This window comes from Triticum aestivum, chromosome 1D, assembly GCF_018294505.1.
Source record: "Triticum aestivum cultivar Chinese Spring chromosome 1D, IWGSC CS RefSeq v2.1, whole genome shotgun sequence".
In the NCBI taxonomy this organism is placed as follows: Eukaryota; Viridiplantae; Streptophyta; class Magnoliopsida; order Poales; family Poaceae; genus Triticum; species Triticum aestivum.
Window position 1 is genome coordinate 66,112,938 of NC_057796.1, and position 18,725 is coordinate 66,131,662.

General features: G+C 44.1%; 1 protein-coding gene across 1 annotated transcript; it reads left to right on the forward strand.

Moving 5' to 3' along the window:
* The first annotated feature begins 16,278 nt into the window (after window positions 1–16,278).
* LOC123180335 (peroxidase 5) lies at window positions 16,279–17,705 on the forward strand. The gene is made up of 2 exons (XM_044592368.1): window positions 16,279–16,601; window positions 16,723–17,705. The coding sequence occupies exons 1-2, from the start codon at window positions 16,362–16,364 to the stop codon at window positions 17,506–17,508; spliced, it is 1,026 nt and encodes a 341-aa protein (XP_044448303.1). The 5' UTR covers window positions 16,279–16,361; the 3' UTR covers window positions 17,509–17,705.
* The last annotated feature ends 1,020 nt before the right edge of the window (window positions 17,706–18,725 follow it).

The following is an 18,725-nucleotide window of genomic DNA, read 5'->3' on the forward strand; positions in this document are numbered from 1 at the left end:
CGCCCCCATCTAGGGTTCCCTCCCCAGGGGTGGTGGCAGCCCCCAAACCCATCTAGGGTGCGGCCAAGGGGAGGAGAGAGGAGGGCGCCACTAGGGTGGGCCTTAAGGCCCATCTGGACCTAGGGTTTGCCCCCTCCCACTATCCCTGCGCCTTGGGCCTTGGTGGGGGGGCGCACCAGCCCACCTGGAGCTGGTACCCTCCCACACTTGGCCCACGCAGCCTTCTGGGGCTGGTGGCCCCACCTGGTGGACCCCCGGGACCCTCCCGGTGGTCCCGGTACGTTACCGATAGCACCCGAAACTTTTCCGGTGACCAAAACAGGACTTCCTATATATAAATCTTTACCTCCGGACCATTCCGGAACTCCTCGTGACGTCCGGGATCTCATCCGGGACTCCGAACAACATTCGCTAACCACGTATATCTATTCCCTATAACCCTAGCGTCATCGAACCTTAAGTGTGTAGACCCTACGGGTTCGGGAACCATGCAGACATGACCAAGACGTTCTTCGGTCAATAACCAACAGCGGGATCTGGATACCCATGTTGGCTCCCACATGTTCCACGATGATCTCATCGGATGAACCACGATGTCGGGGATTCAATCAATCCCGTATACAATTCCCTTTATCTATCGGTATGTTACTTGCCCGAGATTCGATCGTCGGTATCCCTATACATTGTTCAATCTCGTTACCGGCAAGTCTCTTTACTCGTTCCGTAACTCACATCATCCCGTGATCAACTCCTTGGTCACATTGTGCACATTATGATGATGTCCTACCGAGTGGGCCCAGAGATACCTCTCCGTTTACACAGAGTGACAAATCCCAGTCTCGATTCGTGCCAACCCAACAGACACTTTCGGAGATACCTGTAGTGCACCTTTATAGTCACCCAGTTACGTTGTGACGTTTGGTACACCCAAAGCATTCCTACGGTATCCGGGAGTTGCACAATCTCATGGTCTAAGGAAATGATACTTGACATTAGAAAAGCTCTGAGCAAACGAACTACACGATCTTGTGCTAGGCTTAGGATTGGGTCTTGTCCATCACATCATTCTCCTAATGATATGATCCCGTTATCAACGACATCCAATGTCCATGGTCAGGAAACCGTAACCATCTATTGATCAACGAGCTAGTCAACTAGAGGCTTACTAGGGACATGGTGTTGTCTATGTATCCACACATGTATCTGAGTTTCCTATCAATACAATTCTAGCATGGATAATAAACGATTATCATGAACAAGGAAATATAATAATAACCAATTTATTATTGCCTCTAGGGCATATTTCCAACAGTATATTTTTCATCCGTCAACTCTAGAGAAAATTCAGAAATCGTCCCTCAACTCCAAAACCACCAAAACTCAGTCTCTCAACTAATTAAACCGGATACTTTTCAACCCTGGTAACGCTTAAGGTGGTTTTAGTATGACGTGGACCCTGGTTTTGACTAAAATGGGCCATGTAGCCTGGTTTTGACTACTAGCGGGCACTCTGCCGGCTCTCTCTCTCTCTCTCATTTTCTCAATCCCCTTTCTCACTCACAAAACAGAGCGGGCGGTGGCGGCGATTTAGGCAGCGGCGGTCTGGCCCGGTGGCGACCCAGGCGGGGCGGTGGCTGTCTGCTGACTACTGCATTCCTGGGCATGATAGGCTGCGCTCTTGACCCATGAGACCAAGTGACGGCGACGGCGACTTGTGGAGCCAGTTCAAGCAGATGGCATCCTCGTCAAGTTCAAGCCGCCGCTGTACGAATTGTTGTGCACAAGGATGAGCTGCTGCTGGAGAAGACTGTTGACTTACAAGTGCAGAAGAAGAGGAATGTTATGCAGTTTGTTGTACTGATGTGTTTCATCACAACAGTTGTGTATGCTTTCATGACGTATATGTAGGCAATTGAGTACTAATTTGTAGACAAGTTGGTGAGAACTAGAAGTGGTATGTAATCTGACTATGCTAATTTGTCATGGAAAATTCAGTTTGCTGCCACATTGCATGGCAATTGAATGTCCAGCAATTGAGCAATCTGACTATGCGTTAACAGTAATGGTACGCATTGGAAGTGGTTGTGGCAGGAGTGCTCTGCATAGAGCTGACCATATGTGTGTGTGTGAGTTTATTTCTTCATCCTGGGCAACTCCAACATATGTTCAGCATTTCATTGATAATATATTTTGTCCCAAAACTGGACAGCCCGATAAGGTCTGAACAAAGAAAGTGTATACCATATTTTGAATTGAATAAATTTAGTGAACATAGCTTAACAAAATCTGAATATAACTGAACATAGTCTAGACATTTCAGAGCGTTGTACTGAATTCAGTTGGACATAGTCTGGAATGCAGCAAATAATTTTGTCGACGGGATACTAAATGTGAAAATGAATCACACAAACAATTTAAAAATCACCTAGAATCTGCAGGTGCAGAACCATGCAAACTAAATCATGCTGCAACTTTGGACTCAAGTTAAAATTTCAGAATCTGCTATGGATCAAGGATTCCCAGTTGCACTACGTAAGGTGGCCGGCTGCGCAAATACAGATTTGCAGCAGTTTAATTCCTCATACAGCCGGAGACTTTCTGACTTGACACGCGGGTCGGGGGGGGGGTAAGGGAAAGGTACCTTTGCTCGCCGGCGTTGATGGGCGTCGCCGGCTGCTTGACGGAGGGAGGCGCTGCAGGGGGTGGGGGTGGGGGCAAGGGAGACTTCGGCTGGCCGGCGCGCCGCAGCGGATCCCCGGAACCCTGGTGGCAGGAGCAGATCGAAACCAGGGAGGCGGGCCGCTGGTGCTTGCCCTCGATCGGGGCTGCCGCGGGATCTCTCGATCGGAACGGCGAAAAGGGCGGCGGCGGCTATGCGACGAGAAACACAACTATGTGTGTGGGGGACGGGGGGCTAATCCTCCTGCAGAACGGATGGGAGGAACTTTTTTACTATTCTACCCTTTTGACCAAAAAATAATTCTTTAACTAATTTCCCAGATCTGACGGTCAGGAAAAATTGGAGGTGGAGTTACATGAAATTACGAGTTGTAACTCGCCAATCACCCTAAAAGAGCTCACCGGTGGTCATGATTCTCAAGGTTGCAGAAATCCCACCAATGCATTGTCCTTGCCGAGAAGGCCACCCTCAAAACACCTCCGCGCTTTGTCTACTAGTTGTTGGGGCTCTAATTCGCCTCCACTACAACACTTTTCTCAAAAGCGCCACAAATTGATGTGAAGAAAGATGAGGGAAACAAGAGCAGAAATACCAAGAGAATCAAGTGGCGTGAGAAGAGTATTAGTGTCCAAGGACCTACGTCAACCAAAATCGTACATATATACACAACCAACAATATTATCAGACCAAGTAACACGAGAGACTAGAACGACAAGAAACAACAAGCAGGAACATGATGTCTACTACACAACTTATTCTTGTAGACTTGTGTTGGGCCTCCAAGTGCAGAGTTTTGTAGGACAGTAGCAATTTTCTCTCAAGTGGATGACCTAAGATTTATCAATCCACGAGAGACGTAGGATGAAGATGGTCTCTCTCAAACAACCCTGCAATCAAATATAAGGAATCTCTTGTGTCCTCAACATACCCAAAACAATGACAAATTATATAGGTGCACTAGTTCGGCAAAGAGATGGTGATATAAGTGTATTATAGATAGTAGGCGAAGTATCGAGTGAAAACGGCAATTCAGTGAAAACTTGAAAACTATCCTCGTACGCCTTCAGATCACGAACGTATGGTACAGATCAGAGGTGGGAATCCCACTAGCCACTTAACCACACTTTTCCCGAAAACCCCCTGCCCGTATATGTGCTAGCTTGGTAATGGTTCAGAAAAAAAAGATCATGTTCAATCTATGCGGCCATGGAGCCTCGCCCCGTGCCGATCGCCATGTGCACTGGCCCTCCGGCGGACGTGTGCCCTAGCTCTCCAACGGCCCCATCCTTGAGCACTCTTCCTCGCCCTCCAACGGTTCCGTCCCGGAGCGCTCGCCCTCCGCCGGCGATGATCCCCTACCCTTCGCCGGCCCCGACCATGATTCACATATGCTCGAATGTTAATTGACAAACTTTGGAAGAGGAAGAAAATTTACCCAGGGTTTTTCTTGAGTATGTTCTTGGTGATGAAAATCGGCTGACACATGTATTTTACTAGGAGATTATCATTTGCTAGGATTATGATGCAGTCCTGAATGACAACTTAGATGGCTTTGTATCTCTGAATATTTGTACTGAAGCTCATTGGTACTTGTGCTGACATTTTGCTAGGAGATTATCATTTTATCTCTGAATATTTGTACTGAAGCTGATGTGTTGGGTGAATTTTAGATGGCCTTGTATCTCTCAATATTTGTACTGAAGCTCATGGACACTTGTGTCAATATTTTGCCAGGAGATTATCATTTTTCTCTGTATATTTGTACTAAAGCTCACTTGTTGCATGCATTTTAGATGGCCTTGTATCTCTGAATATATGTACAAGAATATTGTTTTCTCATGGCAAACTGTTTCTTTTTACTAGCTAGAATTAGACAGGATAATAAGGCACACGAGGTTAATTTATTAATCCAATTCCTGTGTATTGTAGCTGATGGATTAGTCAACTCAAAATTTAGCAAGACTGAAGATGTTAACCACCAGTACGTACATGGCATGTCACTGAATTCTTCCCTTTCCGTCTCCTTTTGCTCTAGGCTGTCTCATTTGGCTTTGGCTGGTGGGTGATGTTTTGCACAGCACTCAACAGACTGATGTATTTCCGTTAATTGCAAAGTTAATGGAAAAGGGTATGAGCCTGGTTGGAAAAAAAATGTCACTGAATTCTAGTTGTCTGAATGTTATCTCATGAATTTCAGTTATCTCTGAGTACCACCAGTACATGCTTGGCATCAGTGGTTGTACAAATATACATAGATAACATCAGCACATGAATTTCAGTACACCAGCTCTCTGAATCAGTGAAGAATGAGCATGGATGTAATAATCATGTAAAAGAAGCAAAATCCTTTTGTGTTATCCATGTCACTGAAATGTCAGAAAGATTTCTTGTACATCCACATTCATTCAAGTATTTTCTGTAGATCCACACTGATTCACATGCAGCAAAAGAACTAGGTTTTATCCACTCATCCACATTCATTCAGTTACAGCAAAACATCATCACCATTCACGTGGAGCAGTTTTGAAGAGCAAGCAAGCCCCTGGGTCGCTGTTGCATGATGCAGCGCCACGGCCGCTCGCTCCCTCCGTCCCTCGTGTGGGGGCAGCGCCGGGTCGCCGTCGCATGGATGCAGCACTGCGGCAGCTTGGTCTCCCTCGCGTGTGGCTGAATCGCCGGGTCGCTGAGGTCGCCGCCGCGCGGAGGCATCACCATGGCTGTCGGTTGTTGTTGCGTGAGCGAGCGCCGGCCCGCCAGAGCGTGCGGTCAGTGCTGGGTCGCGGTCGCGTCGGAGCGCCGCCGTGGCCTCCGAGCCGCAGTCGCTAGGGGAGCGGCGCTGCAGTCAATCGCCGTGGCCTCCGGATCGCCCTAGTGTCTGGCAAAAAAGCAGGAAGGGGTAATTCTGAAAAGAAAAATTATTGAGCTAATTATTATTAGTGGGGGGTTTTCGAGAAAAGTGTGGTTAAGTGGCTGGTGGGATTCCCACCTCTGATCTGTACCATATGTTCGTGATCCGAAGGCGTACGAGGATAGTTTTCAAGTTTTCACTTAATTGCCGTTCACTTGATACTTCGCCTAGATAGTATAAATATATTTTTATAATCTGAATAAATAAAAATAATAAGGTTGCAAGTGATAAAACGAAGCACAAACGGTATTGTGCTTAGAAACAAGGCTTAGGGTTCATACTTTCACTAGTGCAATCTCTCAACAGTGCTAACATAATTGAATCATATAACAATCCATCAACGACAGAGAATCACTCCAAAGTTCTTATCAAGCGGAGAAACATAAGATGAAATTGTTTATAGGGTACGAAACCATCTCAAAGTTATCCTTCCGATCAATCTATTGAGATATTCCCATAAGTGCGACAAATAGCCCTAGAGTTTGTACTAAAATAACACCATATGATACACATCAATTAACTCTAATGTCACCTAGATACTCCAATGTCACCACAACTATCCGTGATTCAATTACACGATATGCATCAAACAACTTCAAATTCATAATATTCAATCTAACACAAAGGACTTCAAAGAGTGCCCCAAGATTTCTACCGGAAAAAGTAGGACGAAAACGTGCATCAACCCGTATGCATAGATTACCCCAATGTCACCTTGGAAATCCGCAAGTTGAGTGCCAAAACATACATCAAGTGAATCAATATAATACCCTATTTTCACCACGGGTATTCATATGCAAGACATACACCAAGTGTTCTCAAATCCAACAAGTATTCAATCTGATAATTGTGAAACCTCAAATGTAAAAACTCAATTCATCACAACAAGATAGGGAGGGGAAAACACCATACGATCCAACTATATTAACAAAGCCCACAGTACCTCAAGATCATGCCAAATCAAGAACACGCGAGAGAGATCAAACACATAGCTACTAGTACATACCCTCAGCCTCGGGGGTAAACTACTCACATATCACCATGAGAATGGAGGAGAAGTTGGTGCTGATGATGATGGAGGAGATGTCCCAGATAGCGTTCCAGCGCCACCGGAGGAGAGGGGCAGGGGGCCCTCCTTCTTCTTCTTCTTCTTCCTTGGCCCTCTGGGGGAGAGGGAGTTCTCCCCTAGATTGGATCTCGTTGTTGTCTTCAATTTCTCCGACCCCGTTTCTGGCCAAAAACTGTTTCTTAAATTCCCGGAGATCCGTAACTCTAATTGGGCTGAATTTTGAGGGGATTTTTCTCCAAATATTCTCTTTCTTGCGGCGAAAGAAGGGCATCAGCCGACCTACGAGGTGCCCACAAGCCACCTGGGCGCCCTGGTGCCTCGTGGGGCCCTTGAGCACCGCCTTGTGTTGATTCTTCGTCCCAAAAATCACATATATTCCAAAATAAATCTTCGTAAATTTTTATCGCGTTTGGACTTCATTTGTATGGTATTTCTGCAAAATAAAAAACATGCAAAAAACAGGAAGTAGCATTGGGCACTGCACCAATAAGTTAGTTCATAAAAATAATATACAGATGCACCAAAACCATATAAAACTCATGTAAATATAGCATGAATACTTCATAAAGTATAGATACGTTGGAGACGTATCAGAACACATAAAACAAAACAATAAAAGACATAGAGACCACTCGAGGCTAGAAATAATGGTGAACATGTGGCCGAAGATGGTACTTTTGTTGGCCACACACAACTCCGCACCAGCTCGACCAATTTGGGTGGGAGGGTCATGATGGATAGCTTTCCCTAGCCTCCCAAGTGAAGCGACGAAGGGGGCAATGGTGTGCCCACCGGCTTCTATGACGACCGATAGTTGCACCAATAATAGTCGTTGCCTTGGAGCCATAATAGGGGAAAGGGAGGGATGAACCACAGTCAAACCAAACAAAACTGCAAACCAACCATGTCCAAATCCAACAAATTAAAAAACATGGGGATATCAAAAGCAAAATGAACCAAACGTAAAGAAAATCAAAAGAAACTCCTATGCAAAAACTGACGAAAAGGCAAAATGATCCAACCATAAAACATCACAAAAAACACCACGTCGGTGCAACTTCACCCCAAGAAACCACACGTACACTACGAGGACGGCCACATTGCTCACGATGTACACGCACACCTCCACGGTGTAGAGGTTTTGGTTATAGGCTATCATGAATGTTTCTGGTCACGAGTATGATTGCGGCAACCGTCCCAACTGTGACCAAATATGACAACAAACAAACGATGGGAAGAGGGGGGCTATGTAGGGCGATGCCACCACATTTTCTCGTAGACTATTGTCGGCAAGCCCACAAACAACTACAAATGAATGTTGGGAGAAGGGAGAGGAAAAATGACTTTGAACAATGCAAGATGTTTCACCACTATGTCTGCCCCCGTGGTTGAGATGAACTGTGACCATAACACCCACAGTGAGATATGTCAGTGAATAGGGGGCATTTCTATGTGTGGGTGGCGTGGCCCATCATAGCTGTTGTAAGACACAATGGTGAAACATTTTCCTACCATTGGTGGTTGATACCTCCTTTTATTGATCCGGTAATGGAACAGAAAAGTGTATCCCACACCTATTTCCCCAGAGGTGACCCTGGGTTATCGAACCCACGAGAGGAAGATACCCTTGAAGCGATGGTCTCTAGCAAGCTTAAGTTAAAGTGTCAAATCCAGCTTTTGATCGGATCAAGCAAGAAAATAGTGATTTATACACTTATAATAAAAAGAGGTACGGGTATGAGGTCTTAATGCTTACAACCTTATAACAAAAAGAGGTATGGGTACGGGTATGAGGTCTTAATGCTTACAACCTTAAAAAAAATAGTGATTCAAACACTTATAATAAAACGCTTTCTAACGTATCCTCTATTGACTCTTCACATGCATAAGTGGGCGGTTCTGGTACAGAACATGTTCTACTCTAACATAGACTTCATGCCACATACGCCAGCAACCGTAGCTTCCCCACGCCGGATAGCACATATGGTAAATTATGGGTTTCCCCGTGGACGCGGCTAGATATGGGTTTACCTAAACTCCCCTATCAATTTGCAACGACTAAGAATTGAGAATTTTACTGTCACCTCAAATTACCTCAACATCCTAATCCATACAGCAACAATAGTTCCTCCACAGCCAATCACGACAATAGTGCAAGCGAGGCCTCCTCTCAACACTCGTGAGAATATATACTAACTCGAACATGAACAAGAGCATATCGGATCGCATGGAAATCATAATAATTCTAATCATAAACTAGTCCATCAGTATCCCCGAGAACAAGTACAACTACTTTAACATAAAGGAAATGGTCAAGTTACAAGCCGCATCGAGCTGGTGAAGGGAGAAGGCATGGCGGTGATGATGATGGCGGCGGCGGCGCGGTGAAGATGGTGATGCTGGTGCCGACGCGATGGAGCAGGCACCGCCCCGAGGGCCGATGGGAACGGTGGTGGAGCCTCCTCTTCTTCCCCGTGGTCTCGTCCCTTCCTCTATGGTGGTAGATGGAACAGCAATGGAGATGGAGATGGAGATGGATGTTTTGATGATGAATGCGATCGTGGAGGTGGCGGCTAGGTTTGAAGATGATATATAAGGCGCCTCCCTAGCCTCCTCCCTTGATGGGTTGCATCCAAGGGCTCTAGATGAGCCAAATCCTCTCCCAATCTCTTCTTTACGAGCCAAGGATCTTGTGGGTCGAACAGGAACAAAATCGGTGAAGAATCCCGTCTGGAAGGGCAACATTTGGATCTGTGTGGATGTCATATGGCCATTGGACAGTCATATGATATGTCGTCTTCTATTTTGTCCTCCTTCGGTGTTTCAGCTGTCATTTCTTCATATGAACTCCGATTTTGACGTTTTTGGGCTTGTTGGATTCATGAGAACAACGCCGATCCATTTCTGGTGTTAGATATTGATTTTAATAACTTTGAAAAAATGACTTTTTTCGACCTTCGAAATGGCTAAGTCTGGCCCCTGGGTGTCTCCGGATTGAACCCATTCTTGGTCTTTTCATCGTGCTTGGTCATAGGTTGCTCCAAAATACATGTAGAAACAAGAAAACAAAGAAAACTAATAAAAACAAATAAAATACTAAATGTGCAATGCTCACAAGGTAAAGGGTAAGAACCGGTAACATGCATAATGAACAATTATTTGGTTCAATGGGACATAATATATGAAGGGAACATGCAACAAATGAGCTCTAAAAATATGTAAAATAGAGAGCCATCACCGCGCTAAACCCGTCGACCTCTAGAACATACACTCCCCCCTTTGACATCATTACATGAAAGGAAAAACAATTTTTACAAGGGAAGCCAAAGGTTACCATGACATTTCACGGTTCTCAGGAACCACCCACTTGAAGGTCAAGAAAGAACAAAAGAAAAGACTCATGAGTGTTAGGAAACCACCCCACCAGGGGTCTTTCCCCTTTGCCAAGCTGGAGGCTGGTAGGCATGCCTGACAGGCCGCCTATATATTCGACTTGCTACTCATAATTCCACACATAAGTCTATTTTCTACTGATATCTAATCTAAATAACAAAGAGAAGAGTTCTACCCTACATAGTGTCTACTTTATATCTCTCTTATGCTTTTCATCTCTACTTTGACGTCGTGTTCCATGATAATTTCAACAATGAGACCTCTTAACATTTAACTTGTAAGTACCAATAAAAAATCTTAAACTACCTTCTACGTAGATATGGCATGCACGAGTAGATACACCAAAATTATGCAGAGTTCCAACAATTACTTGAATTAGTTAGTTGTCACTGAGCATAGAAGGAAGACCACACTTTATACAGGAACAGAGCTAGGAATTTTGCGAAGGGGGGCCAATGAAACATATTAAGGCAATGAAGGGGCATACGTATAAGTTTAGAGCTTAACACCAAAAGTGTACAAGGGTGATTTGAGAAAAAGTTTCAGCATGGGGAAGGATGGGGGCAGCATATGTATAAGTTTAGAAGTTAACACCACAATTATCTAGGGGTGGTTTGAGAAAAAGTTTCAGCATGGGGAAGGATGGGGGGAGCATGCCCCCCAACTCGCCCTTGTTGCTTGCATCCTTAATATAGACCCTCACAAATATGTATGTCACCAACAAATTCTGTAGGTACTTGCATCTGTATTTCATGTTGTGGTTTAAGCCACTCCATTTATTTTGCGAAAAGTGGTTTAGGCCACGCCAGGGTTTCTCGAATATATGAAACATGAGTCTCTACTGATGGATAATAAGATATAATCATTTGTGTTTTGTGGAAAAATGAGAGAAGTATAAGTGAATAACATTTAATATTCATTTATGTCATGTTTTTGTATGTAAGGCACGAATGGTCATACATTTTGGCGAAGTCTTAAAAGATTTTTAACATGTGAATTTCCGGCAGATTTGGCACTTCAAATGGCATTCATAAAAAAACAGAGGAAAGAATCCACTAGCTTTTGCCTCCCCCACCGAATTGTAAGACATTTTAGATGTTTCAATATGAGCTACATACGAAGTGAAATGAGTGAACAACACACTAAAACACGTTTATATATATCTGATTTAGAAAAATGTTAGAATATCTTATAACCGAAATGGAGGGGGTAGTATATTAGAAAGAAAAAACTAGTACGACGTACTAGCTTGGAGGCTACTCTAGCCACGGTATAGAACGTAACTAACGTAATCAGGGCTCCAGTTGATTTGATCAATTATTGGAGTAGGGAAAGAATTTGACGTGGTAAAAAGTTGACATGTTTCACTTTGTTATTAATTCGTGGCCAGATAAATTAGCAAGCTAAGACGCGTATGCGGGTGTGCACTGTGTACTCTTCTAGCTGCTGTCACCTTTGGAGAATAGTAGCTGCATTCATATAATATATCCATCTACCTAATCGATTAATCAATGCAGCTACAGGGGATATGATGTTATGAGTTTTGACTAATGTGCGTGCATGCTCAAGGATAAATGAAAACGATAGAGATCCGCTCATAAAACAATTCATGTCGCTACAAAGAAGGGCAAAACTTCTTGGAGAAAAATCATAAATAATTCGTGTAGATCGTCCAAACTAGCACGACTTTGCCCCGGGCAACCAGTGCGATTAAGAGAAGACCGTGTCAAGAATTTTGCCTCAAGCTTTTCTGTCTCGAAGTCTACAGGACTCATGTAACATGCACTCCCACATCCCTTTACTTTTGGTTGTTAACAACTCTGTTGTGCGTAAGTTGATTACTTGTGCTGCTAATGCAAAGTTTGGGTACCATTAAGCAGATAGTTTTTGGAAATGAAGGCGTAGCCCCGGCCTCTGCATCATAATGATGCATGCAGCCATCTTATTAAAAGTTCGCAAAGTATCACAAAGTCGTCAAAGTATTACAGCTCGCAAGTGGAGCGAAAAATAAAAATAAATCAAAGTTCATGCTGACAAACACAACCGGAATGGCAATAAGAAGGATAAGCTCCCTAGACTCCTATCCTGTTATGCGACCGCCATCCGAACCGGTTGAATATAGCCTGTGCTACCATCTACCACTGGTTGCACTCAGTTATCAAAGGCTCCCTGGATTTCATAGGAGTGAGTAAGGACCACGTACGGGTCCAAGCGGTAGCTCTGAAGATGACCTGCATGAAAGTTAAATTGTGTTGTCTGTTAAATATCAAATCATTCCTACAATTCCATATAGCCCACAAGAGCGCACATATTCCAATCTGAATACGAACCGCCGTAGTATGTTCGACCCCAGTTAACCACATTCCAAACAACGATGCAATGTCAAATGGAGGAGTAATGCTGAAGGCTATATGAATCGTTCTCCAAAGCAATTTGGCTAGTGGGCATTCAAGAATTAAATGTTGTATTGTTTCATCATGATCACAAAAGCAACATCGTGGACTACCTACCCATCGCCTCTTGATTAAGTTGTCCTTTGTAAGAATTACTTATTTGTGGACAAACCACATAAAGATTTTAATGCGCAAAGGAACCTTAATCTTCCAAATATGCAACGATCTCGAGACTGGTCCAGAATTAATCAAATCCATATAGAAAGATTTTACCATTAAGCAGATAGTGACATATGAATGCAAACCAACTTGTAGTTGGATGATTAGAGGGATTGTGGTATCCCAGCTCAGCAGGGTTCAAGTCCCGATGCTCGCATTTATTCTGAATTTATTTGAGCATTTCCTAAGGGTGAGTGTATGCGCGTGTATATAAGCGTTTGCGTCCATACTGTGTTGAAAAAAAGATAGTGACACATGAATATTCCCAGCAAATATATGTATATAAGTGTATGTCTTTTCTTTCTGCAGGAAGTATATAATTGTATGTCGGTGGAGATGCGACCGAGATAAAGATTATTAGGTTTGCATACATACACACGTACCATCCTGAGAATGTATAACCCGGAGCAAAGACATTTTCTTCGTCACCTGAATTGTTCTCGTCACCAGGATAGATTACTAAACCCTTGGTCGCACTTCTAAACATATATCATAGAACAATAAACTACTTTTCTCATCCTCACATGATAATAAAATTCCACTAGAGCTGCGACAACTAATTTAAGTACGAGGGAGTAAACAATTTTTTTTTTCATACGATCCAGAAAGGATCCCATTCCACTATCAGAATCGTACGTGCTACGAGTGGGCTCAAAGCTAGGGTTTCCCCTGCCTCTCGCCGGCGCCGCCACCAGTCTGCCCCTTCTCCTATCGTCCTAGGACCTTAGAGGCTCCGTCGGCGAGAGGGCCCCGTCTGTAGGTGTTTCTTACAGTTTTGTAGGGTTTATGCCATGCCCAGAAAGGCGATGCTGAGGCGGCTTCTTGAAGATGGAATAAGGTTCTCGCCGCCTAGCCCCATTTCGGTGACGCTTCTTGCGTCGTCGGAGGGCCTGTGGAGGTGTGTCTCCGAAAGATCTCGTGGGATTCGGTCGGCGTTTGTCTTTGGTGGATCCAATCGGATCCGATCTTTGTTCGTCTGCGTGCATTTGTCTGCAGATTGGACCCTTCTGATCTATACTTCTTTTCATCGATGATGGTTGTTGTTCTGGTGTGCTGGTACTATGGTGCCTTAACATGACAACTTTCCAACTGTCCACTACAACAAGGTTTGACCGGCTCCAATGAGGGAGGGGTGATGACGGCGGCACGACTTCGGCTCATTCCAGCGCTTGTAGTCATCGCTAGGTGGTCTACGAACCTAGATGTAATTTATACTTCTGGTGCTTGTTGTACTATCTTGATGGATGATGAATAGATCATAATTTTTCTCGCAAAAAAATCATATAACCTAAACTGCATATTCTTAGTTACCACCGCAGACAATTTGGCTGTTTAATAAAATGCTTGATTAGCAAAAATACGAAGGTGAACATGGTCTCACATGCACCAATGTGAATAGTAAAAAATACTAGAAAAATAAAAAAATCTGTAGTTTTGGGGTATTAAACTTGGTTGATCATTCTACTCATGTGTGAAGCTTCGTGAAGAAATGACAACCGTGGTGTCCCTAATAAAGAAAATACAATCGATACCTTACTATTCATTCAAATAATGTGTCTTTGATCGCATCAATTTTAATACATTTTTTACCACAATACCACGGATGTCATTAAACTTCGCATGTGAGTAGATGGTGGTTCAAGTTTGATACCCTAAAGTTAAAAAAAAAAGTTTTCTCATAATATTCTTGATTTTACTGTTCTAGCGGGTGCGTGTGGAACCATGTTGCAAAAATTCCTGTTCGCTTAGATTAGTTGCTATACATGTAAGCAAGACTAGTTTTTGCTGCGGTTAGGTAGGTGGATGAGTTCATGGAAGCAGATATTACAGCCACACGACGACGGTCTAGAATTTGTTGTTGACCCGGTATAACACGCGGCGGCGCCATCATTTTTCCCCAACTGCTACACAGTGCCTGCATACATAAACACTCAGTTCAGCCGTCAACCCATCATTTTTCCCCAACTGCTACACAGTGCCTGCATACACCACTTCATCACAAGCACTAATTCTACAGGAGTCTACACTAGGATGATCTTATCTGCCATGAGCTTCTATGTTTCTTTCATCTTATTGCAACAGCATCATCGTGTACTGTTCATTCTGTAGAACGTGCCACATACGGCAAGAATAAACGATCCTTATCAAAAATGTACTATCAACGTGTGAAACATGCAGCCAGCGTGATAGAATAAGTATGCTTCTTTCCAACATATCTTCCTACATCCACATTTTTACGTACATGATTCTGTCTTTTTAAACTAATAACACTTATTATAGGCAGTTAACACAGTCCATAATGACAAACCGTATTGACAAGTGCGGCATGCCGCCGCACGGGCTCTGCTAGTTAGTTGCTATACGAGTAAGCAAGACCAGTTTTTGCTGCGGTTTGGTGGATGAGTTCATGGAAGGAGATATTACAGCCACGTGACGACGGTCTAGTATTTGTTGTTGACCCAGTATTATAACACGCGGCGCCGCCATCAATTTTTCCCAACTGCTACACAGTGGAGCCGTGAACCCATCTCCATATCGACCAATGATATGATAACCCATTTCCATCTCGTGCATAGCTAGCTCATTAATTTGCTTAAGCATTGCACAAGTGACCTTTATTCGAGAATGTTGCACAAGTAACCTTCACACAATGACACAATCGGTTACGCTAGTGACTGCGTTGCCGATGCAAATTTTGAATAACATTGAGCAGATAGTGACAGTTCTGGCACATTGTCGATGACCAAGTATTTATGTTTCAGATGGAGACGCGCTGCCAGAGAGACATGGTACTCTACTTTTTTGTACGTAAAGCTTCATGGTACAAGGTGTACTGCGCACTGACCGAGAGTACGTACTAGAAGACATTTTTATTTTTGGCGAAGATAATTACAAACACTTCTTGTACTACAGTTCTAGATAAGGTGCAACGTAATTTCAAGTTATTGGAAGAATTATGAAACATGTGTTCTACTTGAGATATGGGGAGCTTGTCGTGGCGAATAGATATACGGAGAAACATCAGTTAGTATGTGTGTGATGCATGCAGCACCGTAAGAGCTATTTATAAGTTCGCTGAATTTGCAATTAGGGTAAATCAATTTTGTGAGAGAAGAAAGTATGAGACGAGAGATGAGCTCTAAAAGCCGAGCCAGCAACGAGCCGAAGTCGGAAACGATGCACCTCGCTGCGGCATCTGAAGCAGAGGCTAGGGGCTTTTAACATTTGATTCCCCCTCGGATTAGGCAGTACCCAAGCCCAAGGCTCGAACGGCGCTGCGAGCGGAGCCGAACACTGGAGGACGAACGGTTTCAAGAGGAGGCGTTGGATCTTAGTCCAACGATCCAAAAATTCGACTTACCCAAAGAAAGCAGGCGACTTATCAATAATAGTCGGTCCCATAATCACAAGATTTGTTACTCCAGTTCCTTGACGAGTAAGCGAGTTTACTTTAGCTGCTGTTAGGTGGATGTAAGCCACCCTTCACGACGATCTGGTCTTCAAGTTGACTCCGTAGTCGGGTATATATAACGCCCGGAGCCATTTTTTTCCCAACTGCTACACGGTGAATGCAGTGCTATATAAACACCAGTTCACCCAGCCATCAACGTATCACCACAACAATCTCTAGCGTGTTGCAAATTTGGAGAGCTAGAGCAACCTGCAGTCCACGAAACAGATCAGAATAAGCTTCCAGCCATGAGGTTCCCCATTTTAGTGTTTGTGTGGGCTGCGGCGGTGCTGCTCGCCGTGGCCGCCTTCTCGGCGGTGGCGGACGCGTCGCCTCGGCCGTCAAAGTCTTTGAAGGTCGGGTTCTACAAGCACACATGCCCACAGGCCGAGTACATCGTGCGTGACGCCGTCCGCCGCGCCGTCGCCCGCAACCCAGGCCTCGCCGGTGGCATCATCCGCATGCATTTCCATGATTGCTTCGTCAGGGTGAGCCAAGGATCATACTCCTATTCCTTCTAGATCATGCTTCATTTAACCTTGTCAGTGACATGTGAACATGCATGTACCTAATCTGACCATTGATTTTTGTGTTGTTCGACACGTGTAGGGTTGCGATGGCTCGCTGCTGATCAACTCGACACCTGGGAACTCGGCGGAGAAGGATTCGCAGGCGAACAACCCAAGCATGCGTGGCTTTGAGGTCATCGACGAGGCCAAGGCAGCCCCAGAGGCGAGCTGCCCACGCACCGTCTCCTGCGCCGACGTGCTCGCCTTCGCGGCGCGCGACGGGGCCTACCTTGCCGGCGGCATCAACTACCGTGTGCCGTCTGGTCGCCGTGACGGCCGTGTGTCTATCGCCGACGAGGTGCTCAACAACAACGTGCCATTCCCGACCGACGAGGTCGCGGAGCTTGTGGCCAGCTTCAAGCGCAAGGGGCTCTCCGCAGACGACATGGTCACGCTCTCCGGCGCACACACCATCGGTCGATCCCACTGCTCCTCCTTCACTCAGCGCATTCACAACTTCTCGGGTGAGGTCGGCCGGACCGACCCGTCCATCGACAGGTCCTACGCGGCGGAGCTGAAGCATCAATGCCCTCCGTCGACGGACAACCCTAGCGACCCCACAACGGTGCCGCTGGACCCCGTCACGCCGGGGGAGTTTGACAACCAGTACTTCAAGAACGTACTGGCACGCAAGGTGCCGCTCACCTCCGACCAGACACTACTCACCAGCCCCCGGACCGCCGGTATCGTCGCGTTCCACGCCGCCGTGGAGAAGGCGTGGCAGGCCAAGTTCGCTGCCGCCATGGTCAAGATGGGCAAGGTGGAGGTTCTCACCGGTGAAGAGGGGGAGATCAGGGAGAAGTGCTTTGTCGTCAACCACCACTAGTCCATCATTCCAAGTCATTCAAAGCATATAGCTAATTTAATATACTTGTGTGTCCGTCGATCGCAGATCATACTTGTAGTTTGTTCGTGTATGTAATTTGACTTTCCAAAGTGATTTCTTTGTTAGTTGTTTGTGTATGTCAAAAAGAGTTTTTCTTCCCCCGTCAATGTAAAGATGATGTTATGAGTTTTGACTAATGTGCATGCAAGCTCAAGGACAAACTAAAACGAAAGAGATCCACTCATAAACAATTCACATCGCTACAAACAAGGGCAAAACTTCTTGAAGAAAAACATAAACAATTCGTGTAGATCATCCAAACTAGCACGACCTTGGCCCCGGGCATCCCGCGCTATTAAAAAGACGAGGTAATATCACAGGTGGTGCTTAAACTTGCCACCGATGTTCACTTTAGTGCCTGAAGTTGAAAAATACACCGAACTGGTTTCAAAACTTGGCACGAGCGTGCAAATACAGTGCTAATCCTATTAATAGACGTGTTTTTACGCTGATGTGGCACCGTAGTTCGCTTAGCGTGCACAGACAACCTCGCCCTAGGAAAGAACTAGTATGCCATACGTTTTCTCGTTACTGTTAATGAAAACAGATCATTTTTCTTAGAATAATGAAAACATTTCCTATTTTTTTAGATAAGAAAGAAGAGACACGTACGTGGGTTTTAATCGGCTCAGCAGTGCAGCCCAGTTTGCGCATCTTAGTTTCATTTAGAAATTTGTAAAAAAGTTTGTAAATTATAATCACAGTAATAAAAATATTCACATATTTGTTTTAAACGTACCATATAAATAAAATGGTATTTCTGATTATAAAAATGGCTGTACAATTTAGAATTATATAAATATTTTCTATACTACAATTCATGAATATTATTTTAACTACATAAACCTTTTAATAGTTACATGTATATTTTTACAATTCATATTGTTTAAGAATTTTTCAACAATGTAAAATGTTCATAAATATCCAAAATTTAAAATTTCAGTTTATGAAAAATATTCACTACTGACTATGTTTTAATTATATTTTTTTTGAATATATGACATGATGAAAGTTATACACATGTTTCTCGCAAATAAAAGAAATTTATACACGTCTGAATATTAATAAAAATGTTTCTACCTATAACTTTTTTTTCATTTAAGCATAAGCCAAGCATGCATAATCTTTTGGAATTTACTCAAAAAATTAAGTTTTTT